Source organism: Ctenocephalides felis, unplaced genomic scaffold, assembly GCF_003426905.1.
Source record: "Ctenocephalides felis isolate EL2017-DRISC unplaced genomic scaffold, ASM342690v1 CF-g0.4_SCAFFOLD_03570, whole genome shotgun sequence".
Taxonomy (NCBI): Eukaryota; Metazoa; Arthropoda; class Insecta; order Siphonaptera; family Pulicidae; genus Ctenocephalides; species Ctenocephalides felis.
This window is the reverse complement of record NW_020539724.1, coordinates 27,196,236-27,213,711: the sequence shown is the minus strand read 5'-3', so window position 1 is coordinate 27,213,711 and position 17,476 is coordinate 27,196,236. Positions and strand designations below refer to the sequence as shown.

General features: G+C 28.9%; 1 protein-coding gene across 1 annotated transcript; it reads left to right on the top strand.

The window, feature by feature from the left end:
* The first annotated feature begins 915 nt into the window (after positions 1–915).
* On the top strand, positions 916–8,074 carry LOC113383696. The gene is made up of 8 exons (XM_026621946.1): positions 916–1,042; positions 1,076–1,139; positions 1,232–1,410; positions 3,330–3,431; positions 3,498–3,721; positions 6,689–6,805; positions 7,075–7,229; positions 7,906–8,074. The coding sequence occupies exons 1-8, from the start codon at positions 916–918 to the stop codon at positions 8,072–8,074; spliced, it is 1,137 nt and encodes a 378-aa protein (XP_026477731.1).
* Positions 8,075–17,476: the final 9,402 nt, after the last annotated feature.

Sequence of the window (17,476 nt, the reverse complement as noted above, 5' to 3'; positions counted from 1 at the left end):
CAGGTGGAAAATTGCTGGAACTTCTCGTACCGTAACAAAATGTTCGAGAAATAATAAATATTTCAAATAGATTATTATAAATATTGTAACATTGTCTAATATTTATAAGAATTATATAAACTGAATTGCAAAGTTGAAATTATTTGTGTAAAGAATATTAGAATTTTAGTCAGAATTAAAAATAAAATTTGCATTATTTTCGATATACAAAAAAAAATTGAAAAAAAAAGTTGGAACAATTTTTTATTCCAAAATCAATTATTTTGTTAAAACAAGCAGAAAGTTCTTTGAATCATTTAAATCGGACGCTTAGTTCTCTCAAATACTACCCAATTTTGCACATTTAGTCTTGTATCTTCGAAATGGCTGCGCCTGCCTTTGCGAAAAACTAATAACCACTTCTCCCAAGCATTACTAATTGAATGACTTTTAGACCATTCAAATAGGATGCTCCGTTATCTCAAAAACTTGATTTCTATTTTTTGCACTTTTTGCTCTTTATCTCCGTAACTGCTGGACTTGCCTTTGCTAAAAACTAATCAGCACATCTCCCTATCAATAGGAGTCGAATGTTTTTTGAATCATTCAAATCGATTGATCCGTGCGCCCGAAAACGTGAACGAAAAAATGCAGACACACAAAACACACACACATCCATTTTTTCTGAAATATGCCAAAATGTTCAGAAACCTTCAAAACGTCGAGAAATGCAAAAATTTTCAATTTCGATTTTTTACGATTAATTACACTACGAAAAGTTAAAAATCCGAACGAAATAAGAAATACTACGTATTTATATTTATTGAAATATTTTTATTCTATCTATCTATCTATCATTTACACAACAGTTTATTGCTCGATTACTTGATAACTTGGAGAATATTGAATACATATTTTCTATATGTTTGCAGAAAGATGATGAATGAATATCTTTGCCGAAATTTCGTCGCTGATCAAATTTTAACAGAAATTGTACCTCAACCACTGCGCGGAAGAGACATCGATAGTCAGAAATCCACTGTAGAGTCGCAATCGGCTAACCGCAAATCTTATTTAGGAAATTTGGGAGATATAGACGTTGTTAAAGAAAAGATGCTGTCAGACGAAGGGTCATTAGGATATAAAAACTGGCTAAATAGGTAAAATATTTATGTCAAATTTATATGTTTAGATAACTTTATCCACTATTTCTGCAATTCGCTTACATTTTGTATCAAAATTATTTTTACAGAATGACCACATTGGAAGATATTTATCGTCATTATGATGAACCGCCCTTACATGATGATTCTCTTACAGTCAAAAATATATCTAGGGGTTCTGAATCAGATGAGGAAGAGTATGAAAGAGGCCAAGTCACTGGCTATGCTATACCTCAATATGTTAATCACATGCCAAACACTAAGCAAGGTAAGGTACAACTTCATACATTCATTGTTCAATTTATTGAAATATCATAAACTTCTCGTAGGGTAAGTTATAATATCGCTAAAAATTCGGAGCAACCAGAATTTTTTTTTTTTCAAAAGGATAACATTTTTGAAAAAAAATATTTAAAAAAAAATTAGATTTTTGAGAAACTATAAATTTTTGACAAAAATTTACTTTTTTGAAAAAAAAAGACTGAAACAAAATGTCTTTTTTTCATTTTGAAATATTTTGGAAATTCGGAACTATTTTTCAAAGCAATCGTACTGCATAGAAATGAAATATCGAAGCGCGTAAACGCCGCGTCGCTGTCTAACGGATAAACATTGGTACGGAACTTATAGAAATATAAACAAAATTTATAATTATTGTTAAAATCTCTATAAAATATCTGACAATTTAATGTGCATATGTCTAATGATCATTTTTGACCGCCAAATGGCATTTTTTTTACTTTTTTTACTAGATCTCCGAAACCGCTAGACCTGCTTTTTTAAAAATCATCATTATCAATTCTTTATCTTGTCAATATAAGTAAAATGTTTTTTGAATTACTAAAATCGGACGCTCCTTTCTCTTAAAAACTGAGTTACCATTTGTGGCACTTTTTTTCCCGTATCTCCGAAACGGCTAGACCTGCTTATGCCAAAAATTAATCAGCTCGTTTTCTTATCAACAGCAATCGAATGTTTTTTGAATTATTCAAATCGGTTGATCCGTTTTCCCGAAATCGTCGGCAAAAATTTGTATCTGCAAACACGCACACACACATACACACACATGCACATACATATACAGACACACGCACACATACATCCATTTTTTATAAAGTATGCCAAAATGTTCAGACACCTCTGAAACATAAAGATAAATAAAAATTTGCATTTTCGATTTTTTTGCGATATAGGAGCAATGCATCGATGATATTTATACAACTATAAATTATTATTCAACTTAGATATCTTAATCTTAAATCATTTGACTTAAAACCTATACGCTGATTCGCTTAATAGAAAAATTATGATTTTAGAACGTAAATATAAGGGTTTGTCGGTTTTTAAAAACCGGTTTTAAAAACCGTTTTTTTGGCGAAAATTATGGAATTTGAAAACCGGTTTTGTAGCGAAAAAAGTCGGTTTTTACTGTATATGTGGAAAATGACAAATATAACCAAATATAAAATATAGATGAAAGCGTTTTGATTCTTGAAATCATATCGGTTCAATAGCATTTCATATCTTATCAATCTGCAATGGTTCAATTAATAGTTTTCTATATATCAATTTACATTTTTATACCAGTGTATATATTAATTTAAATCAGTGTGACTTCTTCTTGAACTCTAACTAGAAAAATAGTTTTAAACTCTAGAAGCCACAAAGAACAAAAAACTTAGAATTATTATATCAGGCTTTAAAAACAATTAAGCATAATTTGGTCGCAAGTATGAGAGTATTTTCTATTTCAGAAAATTTTGTGAGTAAACAAAGGACACGTCTAAGTAGCAATTCGATAGACGTTCTCAGTTTTTTGAAATCATATTTTATTAAACAAAAAAAAAACAATTACAATGTTTAAAATTAATTAATTAAAATTGCTCGGAACAGACATTACCCGAGTTTAGCTTAATTATTTTAATTTAATGATTCTTTTTTAATTTAAAATGTATTATTTTTATTTATTCGAAAAATTTCCTTTCTACTTTTACTATTTACTATCATAAAAATATTTTCATTCTTATATGTGAAAATGATACATGAATAACGAATAATTAATTTCAAAGTTATTTAATCAAGATAAACTATTATTTTTTAGTTCTACTAATTAAAATTAAAATAATTTTGTTTACTATCTATAAAATTGAACAATAAATAAATTCAGTCAAATACTCTAAATTTTAGAAGTAGTAGCGGTTAATCAGCAAGATTATCGAGCTAATCAGAAAATATTTAAATATGGAGGAGGCGACGTTCATGAGATTTACGAATACCCAGCTAGTGCAGGTTAAATTTATTTTAATTTGGAATTACCAATGATGAGATGATTTATATTAATGCATTTACTTTTAGGTAATGACTATGGATATGGTGGAACTCATCAAATTCATCATTTTATTGAAACACATGGCGGTCATGACGACAGTAATGCAGAAGATCATAGTGACGAACAGGAAGATCATGGCAGTTACAAAAAGGATCTAGCTCTGCATGAGATTTTTGACATTGCTCTTACTACTTTGGCATTTTTGTCTTTTGGTTGCTTTATGCTTCAAGTCGTAATGTGCATAACTTCGGTAATAATAATTATGATTAAATGTGATAAGTGCAACAGTATTTATGACGTTAAACATTTTTTCTCATTGACCCTTTGATTTCTGTTTTATATCTTACAAGAATATTTATTAGGATCTAAATGTAATGCGAATCAATATTTTGTATGATATTATAAGTAGTTGCAAAATTTGTACAAACAATTAAGTAATTTTTCATCAATAATTTTCGAACTGTCTGATCATAAACTCATTCGAAAGAGGACAGAAATTAATAAGGATCACCGCCCGAATTTTTGGCTGTATTAATACCGGTACTTAATTTAAAAATACGGTTATTTTTACATAACTACTAGTTACTAGTTTTTTTTAAATTTTATTTTCAATAGCAATCAGAATACATAACAATTCTATGAGCTATTTGGCTTATGTCATTCATTCACACATATAAATGTATCGAATAAATATTACAATCATATTTAGAGAATCCCTTCAATAAGTGATAAGGTTCTTCTATATTATCTTCGAGCAGCTTATTCTTCAGTCTTCTTGAAGTTGGTGTCTCAAGAAGCTGAGTGACTATATAGTTTGTATGATGTTGTAGTTTTTGAAAATGTTTGACACTGCTGATTTGTATAATTTTGTTCATAAATTCAATATGAAGATCGTCGTGTAAGGTTTTACTGCTAACAAACCACGGAGCATCTGCAATCTGCCTCAATATTTTCGATTGGGCACGTTGCATTAGCACTATGTTGGATTTGTTCCCACAGCCCCACAATTCTTTGCCATAAGACCATATTGGTTTTATTACTACCTTGTAAATCAGAAGTTTATTGTCAATGGATAGAATTGACTTGGGTCCCAGTAGCCAGTATAGTTTAGCGGTTCGAATTTTTATAGTATTTAATTTGGCGCGAATATGGTCCTTCCACGTAAGCCTGCAATCTAAATGCATACTTAAGTATTTGACGCATTCGGTGCTTGGAATTGCTTGGCCATAAAAATGTACTTCTGGGCATATTGTCTTGTTCAATGTAAATGTTATATGATTAGACTTGCTCTCATTTATTTTTATTCTTCATTTTTTTCCAATCCTCTATAACATTTAGATGCCTTTGTAAAATTAGCGAAGCCTTAGATGCATCAGCATGTGTCGAAAGAACTGCTATGTCGTAAAAAAATGTAGCTGTTGTGGTTGATTGTAAAGTTGGAAAATCAGTAGTGAAGAGGATATATAAAAATGGCGCCAAAACACTGCCTTGTGGATCTCCTGCCTCAATCTGATGAGGTGTTGAGGTTTCAGTGTTGACCCGTACTTTGAATTTCCTATTGGCGAGATAAGATTCTAGAATATTATAATAATCACATGGAAGTAAAGATCTAATCTTCGATAAAAGTCCCTTGTGCCACACCTTATCGAAAGCCTGGCTCACATCTAGAAAGACTGCAGAACAGAATTGTTTGACCTCGAAGGCATTGTTGATGACTCTTACAATTCTGTGGCACTGTTGAATTGTAGAGTGTTGACTCCGAAAGCCAAATTGATTTATTTGAAAGCTACATTATTCAACCAATGCAAAATATAAATGGAAAAAAATTTCTTTCGCAGAGATAACACTGTATATTACCTTGATCTGGTTATTTGTCAAAAATATTCATCATCAGAGTTGGAAAAATTATTTATTTAAATTATGTCTTGTAAAATTGTTTTTTAAAATTAATTTACTTTTTTATTTACTATTTTGTTTTTTATTGTTTACACCATTGCCAGAATAAACTTTTAGTTGGTTCTTTTTAACCCACCCTTGTGTAAGCTTTTATAGAGGTTATAAAAATCTAACTTAAAATGAATAATACATCTTATAAAACAATTAAATAACGTATACTTGAAAATTATATTCAGCTATTGTAAACTAAACAACAGCACTGACAACAACAACCAAACTAGTGGTGCATGGCATCGTGTCTTAAGGCAAATTGCTGGAACTTCCTGTACAATAATATTTAAATTTAAAAAAAGCTTTAAAACTTTTTGAAAACTTTAAAAAATATATAATTTTTGGGAATTTTGAAATATCCTAAAAAAATGTACTTATTTAAATAATTAGATTTTTTTAATTTGGACTTGTTTTTTCATACTTTGAATTTCTTAAGATTTTGAACTTTTTTTTTCAAAGCAATCGGGCTGCGTGTCAGAGAAGAAATTATTGATATTTCTATAAAATGTATGAATATTTGATGTGCGTATGTCTAAAAATAATTTTTGACCGCTAAATAGCCTTTTTATACTTTTTTCAGTCGGTCTCTGAAACCGCTAAACCTGGCATCCACAAATTTGAAAGGTAATTTATTTTGTCAATATGAATAAAATGTTTTTGAATTATTCAAATCGGACGTTCCCTTCTCTCAAAAAATGAATTACCATTTTTGGCTCTTTTTGCCCCGTATCTTTGAAACGGCCGAACCTGCCTTGTTTAAAAACAAGTTAGCACGGTTCCTTGTCCTTATCAATAAAAATCAAATGCATTTTGAATTATTCAAATCTTTTGATTCGTGTTCCCAAAATCGTCGACAAAAATTTGTATCCGAACACACAACACACGTTCGTCAATTTTTTTTAACAAAACATGCAAAAATGTTCGGAAACCTGACACGTAAAGATATATAAAAAAATTCAATTTCGTTTTTTTGCGATTACTATAACAACGAAAGAAAATACTGTTATTACAGATTTTCCAATATTGTCGTTTATCTCCCGATAGCGTCGTCGTAAAATCAAAGTGATGGCTGATTATATACTTTTACCCTTCTAATTTTAAAGATTGCTTTTGAAAAATTCTTGCTTTACAGTTTTATTTACCCGCAGATCTCCAAGCCCTGCAAATGCCCTCTCTACCTATATCGTGAAATTCAACTTATTCAACGTTGAATGAGTTGAGTTCTATTTTATATAGTAATTTATTGTTTGTAATATTTATTTTGATCTAGGATGCAAATGTTCAGATGACAATGCTTCCAATGGGAATGGGCGTAGATCCTGGTGTTGCTCCAACAGCTCCTGAATTTCGAACTCGCAGAGATATAACAAGAAACAGCACCGACGATGTTGGTATTTTTTTTTATTTATCATGTATTTTCATTGTGATGATGTTCTTGTGCATTTTTACAAATCAATACATTTTTTTGTCAAACTGTATTAGGCTCTTTATTCAGAGTGCATTGTTTTGTTTGTATGTATTTTAGTTATTAAATTTGCAAAAATATTACGATTTGTGAATTTCATAAGTAACCAATTAATCCAACACCATTTTAAATTTAGGTTTGTTTGTTTTTCATTAAAATATGTTGATAATCGGTACAGTAAAATACTCTAGATTAACGAGTTGGGCCGCCGTATACTTCAAAGTTTTGATGCAGTACTTGTAGCCTCTCAAGATGAAGGAGCGTGCCTTAGAAGAATTATTTGCGATAATAATCGATACTCAAGAACTAGAACTGACCGACAGAAATATTGGTTACCAATTTGGGGGTATGTCCAATATTTTTCCTTCTTCACATGTGGGGTTATTTGAATTTTCGCTACAAAATTTAATATTTTTATAAAATTTGTAAAAAAAACATTTCAATATTTATTATGGGGAAAACTCTCCGAACAAACAAATAATTTATAAAGCAAATTGCCGCAAGGAATTATCTAATAACTCATGCAAATTTATAATAAATGCTAGCCGCATCTCAGAAAAAATGTTTCATTCCATTTTCTAACTAATGAGTTTTTCAAAGGTAATAAGGACTAGTGTTGATTAGTTTTGTAAAACGATTGTCTAAACCGTTTCTTGGTGAAAAAATGTAAAATTATTTGCTTATAAAATGTCTTGAAGCGAATTTCACTATAGTAAAATTTAAACTGTCACATTTAAATTTTTTATTGAATTAGCTATATCATAATTATGCATACATACGTATGCCATTTATTTATACCTAGTTCTTTTACATAATGTGCGCAAAATGGAATATCAATATTTGAGAAAGGTCTATTTACTTGATGCCATCTAAATAATATTGTATTCCTTTCCTCATAGATTAAGCTTTAATATTCAAAAATAAAAATCTGATATTTAGTTTATTGTAATTCCCAGTTATTTACTTTCTAATTTATAACTTAGTTAATGGTGATTTAAATAAACATAATATTTGTTTTATAGATTAGGCCTGAGTTGGTTGTCCGGTCATCTGCATGTGAAGTCTTCTCCTGCAACATCCATTTTAAGCAGCTTAAGGGCTTCCATACTAGGCCTAGGAGGTGCTGATTGTTCAAGTACTTTGCTTCATTGTGACCTTAAATATTTGAAGACTAAAAAGCATAAAATATAAAAATAGGCTTTTTGTTAGATGCATTGACTTAAATAATGAAAATTTTGAATTGATTTTATTACTTTCTTCTTGATAGTATGACGAAATCATTCATTTCACATTATTTGTGAAAACAACAAAAAAGTTATTTAATAATTAAGAATTTATTAGATTTATTAATATTTTTTAAATATATCAATTAATAATACCATTAACAAAAACTATTAAAAATATTAGGTAATGCAAGGTTTAAAGGTCCGCGGGTCAAAAAGTCCTCCACCGATATCTCAGACATAAGTAAAGTTAAGAATTTTATAACAACAATATTTGAAAGTAGAGAGAATGATGTATCACCAGTAGGGAATGCAATACCGATAAAAGATTTCAATGCCGGTTTTTCTTTTTATTTTTTATTTTTCGGTTTTTATTTTTAAATTTTTATTACATAAATAACTTTAAATTTCGTTCATATATCTTAAGTTAGAAACAACAATCAATCAGTTTCGATTATATTGAGTACTTTACACCAAAAACAATCTTATGAGTAAGAAAGACCGAAAACTGATTTGAGATCCGATTATTCATCAAGATAAATAATAACATACTATAATAGTTGAGTATTTTTTTCAGAACAATATAATAGTTCTATATTATCATTATGATTATTATGTATAAAGATACGAAGTGGCAATTTTTATTTTGTTGATTGTGAGTAATCATGATATAAAATATTTTGACGCAGATGTCACTTTAAAATTGTTATGCGGTTACTATTCGGCACCTTTTTTGATATTTGGCCGAATACCGAATAGCTAAAATCAAAGATGGCGCCGCTGCTCAGCGAAAGTATTGTTCGTGGTTTATCTTCAATGTGATAAAGAGCTTTCAATGAATCTGCATTTGGAAGTCTTCAGTTTACATGAAGCATTATGTATAAACAAGTGCTTATGTAAAAATGCCGAAAATACCGGTATTTTTAAGGTAAATACCAGTATTAATCCCGCCGAAAAATTGGCGTTGTACCGATATTTCGGTATACCGGTATGCCGGTATTTTGATATACCGGTATACCAGGATTGCATTCCCTAATCACCAGCCATCTCCTTAACTCTTACGACGTACTATCAGGAGATAAACGGCAGAGTTTGAAAATTCATAATAGATTTTTTTTGTTGTTGTTAGTTTTTTTGATTGTGAGCACTATTATTTAAGTATATGTTATTTAAATATGATATGAAGTATATTGTTATTGTATGTACTGTTAATTTTAAGTTACATTCAAAAATTTTTATATAACCTATATAAAAACTTACACGTGGGTGGGATAAAAACGACCAACTAAACTTTTACCCTGGCAAAAGCGCAAATAGAAAATAGTAAACAATAATATGAATTTAGTTAAAAGAAGTAATTGAATAAGTTACTTCTTTTGGCTCAATGAAATGGCTATCATTTGTAAAATCTATTCAAAATTGTAAATAAGATATTAGACCAATTGTCCCCTGCTCCTGGCCGTTCCATTTCACCCCGCCTATGGGCAGAAACTGATTTTCGCAACGATTTTTTGACATAGTTGAGTACCTTCTCGCAGCTTTCAGCTGTAATTTCCAAACTGAAAATATATTGCTGATTATCTACGCGCCATGGTGAGTAAATTCGATTGTAAATTAACTCTAGAAAATCAACAAGTTATCAACAAGTCTACATTTCTGGTTTTATTTATTTTTGATGCAAATTAAGATTTTGGAACAATTAATTTTTTGGTAGGCCGGATCAATAAGGCATTTGGTTTTGGAAAAATTCAGTTCTCACAGATGTACCCTTGCTCTCTTTTTTCTGTTTCTTTGGCTGAACTTTATGCTAGTCATTTACCTCGATTTGTTCTTCATTACATATTTCTATGATCGACTGACGTCTTGGCAAACCATTTTTCTCATTAACCTAACTATTGCTTATATGTTGTGACTTTCGGTTTCTTGTGGCTTTGCTTGTGTCCTGCCGTACATTTTTTTCTATAGGAGCTGTTTCACCACATTGCACTTTATTTATCATTACTTCCGTATCTGCCGTTGTTCGGCCTATTTCCACTATCAATTGGTTGTCTAAGTCAATAAATCTTTTAATTACAGCCGCTATGTTGAATGTATTTATCTTCACTTCTTTATGCATATTTGACTTTGATTTGACAATCATGTGCAGTTCACTTATCAGTTTTTCAAGGCTCTTCAATGACTCATTCCGTTGTAAAATGACGTTTTCTGAAATTATTTTTGACAGTTCAGCCATTGGTTCTACTTTACTATTCACACCGTCGCATGAGCTTGTTAGCGGATTTTGGGCTACATCTGATAATCCTGGGCATAGCGCTGTGTTCAAATTATTTGATGCTTTGATTATATCAACTACTGCATTGTTTGACACTATGTCCCCTCTGATGGGAAACATTTTAACAAAAATTTTACCTGCACCCATAGCCGAGGTTCACTCAGCTCACTAACTTATAACTTATGTAACTATGTAAAAACTGATAGAACTAATAAATATCTAATTTCTGACGTGAATTTTTTTGTTTTTTTCCATGTGTGTGTGTATGTGTGTTTTTTTGTATTGCGAAGGCAATGCCTTTATGCATCCCAGACCGGTCTTTTGTCTGGGTATGTCGAACTCAATACCGATCTGGTATAATACCGACAAAAACTTCCGCTTTGCCCTTGCCTCGGGTCTCCACGAAAACCGCCGTTAGGCATTATTTTGTGGGGGAAGGATCTAGATGTGTGTGTGTGTGCGCGTGTGTGCGGATACAAATTTTCGTCGACAATTTCGGAAACAACGATCAACCAATTTGAATAATTCAAAAAACATTCGTATTGATAAGGAGACGTGCTGATTAGGTTTTGGCGAAGGCGTCCCGAAGATACGGTGCAAAAAGTGCCAAAAATGGTAACTCAGTTTTTAAGAGAGTGATGTGGAAAAAAAATGCATTTACAAAAAATTTAATGATTTTAAAAATTTTCAAAAAATATCAAAATTTTCAAAAAAATTCAAAGTTTCCAAAAATTCTAATTTTTGAAATTTTTCGTCATTTTTTAAAAAAAACTAAATTTTGAAAAATCAGAAAATAAGATTTCTTACAAAAATTAGAGAATATTTCGATAATTTAAAAAACAAATCGAATATTTTCAAAAATTTCCAAATTCTCAAAATATTTAGAAAAAACGTTTTTTTTAAATCCAAAAATATTCAAACTTCTAAAAAAAATTCAAAATTTTGAAAAAAATTCTAAATTATCAAAAATTTCTAAGTACATAAGTTGTTCTTAAAATACGCTTGTCGCCCAATTTAAAAAGCATTTATAAGTTTACAGTATGTAATAAATAATCTATTTGAAATTATTCAAAACAATTATTGATTATTTTTATTCCTCAAATGTTTAATTACGGTACGGAAAGTTCCAGTAATTTGCCTTAAGGTACGATGCCATGCGCCACTTATTTTAATTTTTTTATATATAAAATTTATTTAAAATAATTCAGATTTTAATTTTGATTCTGGCTAAAGTTCTGATGCTCTTAAATGATTCAAATAAAAAAAATTAACTTTGCAATTCAGTTCATCATATATATAAAAATGGAGCTCTCTTTCAAATGTCTTAGTGAAACTCGAAAACGGCTAAACCGATTTGGCCAGTCTTAGTTTTGAAAAATTCGTGCTAATCAGTAGGTGGTCGGAAAGGTGAGATATTATTTCAAAATTGCGTAGAAACTTTACATTTTTAATTTGAAAATTTGTATAGAAGCGTACCTTGAATAAAACAATGGACGCTGGCTAATAAGTGAAATGTCAAACGTTTTTGACAGATGATGTTTAATTACTTTTAATAGGATGTTCTGCATAAATATTATTTAATTATGATTAAATTGTAGTAAGTAGATTTGTTCGTAGTTTTATTTATATACAAAAACGTTAGTAAAGGGGCCGCAAGTGTTACTAGAAACAAAATAATTCAAAATATCAATCTTATTGAAATGTTAATATGAAAACGCAATTTTTGGCGTTGTAGCACTCTTTTTTTGCAAATCATATTTCTCTCAAACACGGTGCTCTGAAAGATCTCATTTGTATAATTATATACTCATTGGTATTTATAAACCATTCTCTAGGTTATATTATTTTTTATTTATGTTATTTCAATTCAGAACCTAAATTTGGTATCAATCAAAGGGACATTCTGTCAAATATCATTTTCCCAGTTATAATTTCCCAGAATTTATCGAAAAATAGACAGTAAAATATGAAGGTCCGGGGTTAAAAACGTCCACCACCAATGTGTCAAAAACCAGTAAAGTTAAACATTGTTTAACTCAATATTTGAATGTAGAGGTAAAAGGATGTATAACCAGCTATAACCTTGATTCTCATGACCATGCTATCGGGAGATAAACGTTAATCCTTGAAAACCCACAATAAAAGTATTTTCTTCCGTTGGTAGTTTTTTTTAGCATTAGTTAAAAGTGTAATTATTTTGTAAAATACCTTTAAAATTAAAATAAGACATTAAACCTGTTTGCCACCTGGCCATTTCAAGTTACTCCGCCTATAGGGTAAAAAGTTTTTGACAAATTTTTGAAACATATTTGACAAATTTTTGAAAGACGGCAAGAAAGCACATTTTTTTAATGATGAAGTAGCTGACAGTTTTACTGAACGTAGTCAAAAAAATTGTTCGTTTAAAATGTGTTATTTGTTGTGACATAATTAGCTTAGTTTTCGTGATATAGGTGATATTTGCTCAAAGTCAAATTAGACCATTGTGCTTTGCCCTGCTCTACATATATACTTTTTATTAAATTTACTTTAATTTATAGAATGTTACTTGAAACTTTTCAAAAAGCAGGTCAAAGAAGAAATACTTGATTAATTTTCTATCTTTCCTCGCAGAAATTTTAAAATCTTGTATAAGCTCAGTAGTATTATTTACAATTATACACAAAATGCAGAATTCAAAAAGAATCTGAAAAACTTGAAACGTAATCAATAAGTCGAAAGACCAAAAAAGACTTGGATTGGATTATACCATGTTATCTTTTGATTCTCTAGAAATTGTTTAGAATATACCTTACTTAGCAAAACAACGTTTGCCGGGTCAGCTAGTATATTTATAATAATTTACTTGAAAACATTTAATATTCCTTGAACATTTTGTTCCGGTACGGGAAGTTTCAGCAATTGGTCTTAAGTCACTATGCCAGCACAACTAGTTACATATTTGTCTGACATCATATTGTGTACTAATAAATTGGTTGAATTGTAATAATTTTTTGTATTGTGAAACTCATGTAGTAGATAAGGGAGACTGGGTTGTACCAGGATGCGTTAGTAACAGTTGTCATGCAGTCGTCTTAACAGCTTTACTAATTTTGAGATGTCCAAAGAGAAAAAGATGAAGTATGTTTGTCCGAACAAGTTTATATTATTGCATTGAGTCAGAAATCCTACATTAACATGATCTGTAGATCGCATTGCTTCTAAAAAGTCAAAAATAAGAGTTTTGTTCGATTTTTTTTAAGAATAACGGTTACTTATTTGTAGGGTTTGTTCAATTGGTTATGTTGTGTTGAGTTCACTTAAAATGATTATGTTGCCTTGAGTTACATAATTTTGATAATAAAAGTCATTGTATACCATTTTGATGTTATGGGTTATTGTTTTTAAACTGTCTCAACAGTCCGGTGAGTGTCGAAGTAATAATATTATTGCTGACATAAAAAAGTGGCGCAACGATTAATCAAATTTTAATTATTTAGTTTTCTCTATTAAGATATTTTGTTCTCGTTTTTTCATAACATATCTCATTTATATTTAAAATGTCAAACCGATTGTCATTTTTTGTTTTGAACAAATTTGCATTGTTTTAAGTACATGTTTGACTTCAAATACATAATTTGAAATGTATTATTTATGGCTAATAATATTTCATATTTCATTGGTCAGCAGTCCAAACGTCCTGAAAGGTAATAATAAAGTAGTATTACATAAACTTTTCGTAATCGATACGTTTTTGATTATATATTATTTGACATTTACATAATATGACGTATTTTGGGGAATAAATGGTGTATATATTTTAATCTTTAATTGCATTTTTGATTCGATATATAGCGATCATATCATTGCATTTATTGGAAACTTAATTTAACACTTTTTCTATCTACTGCGAATCCTAATTTTTGAAATTGACTGTGACAATTTAATTTTATTATTATAAAAAATATTTATTTACTATAGAAAAATAAATAATAATTGTTTTTATGTTTGTTTTTTAAATAAATAATAATTTAGTGTTGTTTTGAAGCTTTACTTGATTTGATTTATGAGGTAGATTGTCTTCTGTGGCATGATAAATTTTTTTATGGCAAATTGTAATTGTAGGAAGATAAAATTAGGATAGCATTTCAAATACTTTAATTTTAAAATGCTTTAATTTAAAATGGCTTTGCAATATTAAATCAAATTAATAATTTAAAGGATTGTACTCTGGATATCTACCTGACAATTTAAGAGCGGAGATTGTTATACCTGTGAGAGTAACCAGTACTGGAGATTTTTATTCAAAAGAATTGGGATACAAGTATAAAAGATCAATATTTGAAAAGGGATCAAAAAGTGAAAACTCGAAATCTGAAAATAGAATTCATTACATAATACCAATAGCCGTAAGCATTTCATATTTAATTTATATAAAATCAAAATTATAATAGTTTTCTATTATATTCAAATAATGTCATAAACCATAGCCGCAACTTTATTGTTTGTACGCTCTAATTTTAACAGCGTTTTGAAGTAATATCTTATGTGGACAAGAGCTTCAAACTAAGTTTTCTGAATGTAAAAGACGCAATATCATAAATTACAGGGTACGGAAAAGCACATTGAAATATGGCCGAGCACTAATTTTATTTCGCCTTCAATGGTTGTGGAAAGAAAATCTCATGATTGGAACAGTGCGATACATAATTTTAGCGATAAGGATAAAAAAAAGTACAAAGATGATAACTCAATTCCTCATTTTAATATGAAAGGAAATATCGTAAAACCGGAAAATCATTTATGCCATATGAGAGGAATTGTTAGAGGTAAATTTCAACCTGGTATTTCGATTTGATCTCGTATTATGTATTGTGTTTATTAAAATATGTTCTTAACTCAAAAAATTGTATAAAAGACCTTCCAAATTGGACCACATTTGTCAAAATCGTTCTAGTGTTAGAATTATAGACGGTATTTAATATAACGCAGGTATAACCATCAATTTCACGTTATAATTATTACATTTAATATTAATATTACATTTAAATCAATATTACATTTCGATGCAGAAGATTTTATAATTTTGTATACACAATATTGACATTTCTGCGGGTGTGTTCTAAAATTATTATTTGTGTTATCAACTAAATCTTGTTATTTAAATTGTTGTCTGTTATAACCCAAAATAAGTGATTGAACAAAACGTCTCTCTACACTGCAATCGTATGAAAACACAACGTAGTGAGGTGTTAACCATATGCTTATTTAAAGAATGTTTAATATTAATAATTATAATTGCTAATACGCTTGGTAGTACCACAAAGACTATATTTTATTGAAATAAATAGACATAAAAAATAATAAGTTTATATGTATTAATATATTTCAATTCAAAATCACAATTTTACAAACATTACAATATTATTACAAATAACTATGTTACAATACTTTTGATAAATTATTTTTGAAATTAAGTTGGTGATAATATTAATTACATGTAATTAATAATTAAACTAATTTAACATGAAATATAATTATAAAAATCACACAAAAGTATTATCTAAATGTATTTAAAATAGTTTATCTGCGTTTTTGTATAGCGTGCACACATTTCATCAATGTTAAAGTTTAATTATTTGTTACTGTTTCCAATATTTCAAATTCAATATAATAATAATAAATAGAAGTTTGGCCGAAAACAGGTCCATCATATGAGAGCACCACAAATCAATGATTCCCTTTCCCTCCTCTGTTTATTACTTTCATTGCAGTTTTATTAACACTAATAATTTTCACTCTTATGAATTTTCCTTTCAAAACTTCTGCTTCCATGCTTTCTGGTCTTGTGCTTCTATTCAATATATTTTAATGTATCTAAATAAGCATGGGGATAAGATCTGTGCCATACAAAATAGCATCCAAAATCAATTATCCGATTATCAATTTCCATCTTAATTTTGTTATCCACTACAATGATAACTTGAGATATAATATCATGTGTAGTGCAAACCACCACCATCCAAAAAAATGCATTACTCAAAAATGTATATGTATTACTCTTTTAAATATTGACTTTTTTATTGTCAAATTTGGAGTTGTTTTCTTCAATGAAATGAAATAAGAGTTATTTTCGTATTCTTACTTTCTATAGAGAATACATTCGTGAGATTTTCAATTATGTCATATTGTATTTATCAAAAGATTTCCATCTAAACTTTTTGAATTCAAAACTTCTTGAAGACCTAAAACTATCGAGTGAAGGAAATTTGTTTATTATACCAATTACCACACGTTGAACCTCATTTTTTATCTAGGGCCTTCGAACACTCAGTAAATTCTAAATAAATTTTATACTTGTCTACATTCCTGCCTTTAATGAATTTATTGAATTTATGTAATTCTTTTATTTTATTTGATCGTTGGATCTGTTTTCATCATTTCTGAAAATATAATAATAAATTAATTAAGATCTATCGTACAAATTGAGAATTACATTTTACAATGTAATAATAACCTTTGCATCTGAAGATTTTTTTTTTTTTTTTTTTTTTATTTCTGTTAATTTTAACAATCAGATTACAATACAATCTATAAGTTAAAAGTTATGGTATTGAAAATCAAAATCAAAAAGAAAAAAAAATAGAATAAAGGAAATTAAAGAAAAGAAATAGAATAAATGAATGAATAAATAATAATTAAAATAATAGTATTAATAATAAAAACGATAATCAATAATAAATAATAATTAAAAATAACTTGTTTATGTTGTTATAAATGTTTCATTAAGTTCTGGTTTGTTTCTCCTATGTAAATTAAATTACAATCTAGACAATTAATTTGATAGACGAGATTTCTAAGTCGTTCGATATTAAAAGGGGTTTTTGTTTTGGCAAAAATAATTCTAGTCGTTGTACTAAAATTTTCATGAATCTTTCTGAAGTTTGTTCGGGAAATTTTCTAGAATTTTTTGATTTATAGAAATATAGTTAGATTGTAGAAATAAATAGAAAAAATTACAAAAAACCGCTTATCATTGTTTGACCTTGAAAATATTTAAGGTATGGTTTGACATTAAAAACAAGTGAAGACTGTCATTTGCCAAATATTTCTATTTAC

What these genes read in the sequence shown, in the direction of transcription:
- LOC113383696 (XM_026621946.1), top strand. Translation starts at nt 916, where the DNA reads ATGATGAATGAATATCTTTGCCGAAATTTCGTCGCTGATCAAATTTTA. An exon ending in AGAGTCGCAATCGGCTAACC is followed by an intron (nt 1,043 to 1,075) that starts GCAAATCTTATT and finishes TGGGAGATATAG; the next exon opens with ACGTTGTTAAAGAAAAGATG. An exon ending in CGAATACCCAGCTAGTGCAG is followed by an intron (nt 3,432 to 3,497) that starts GTTAAATTTATT and finishes ATTTACTTTTAG; the next exon opens with GTAATGACTATGGATATGGT.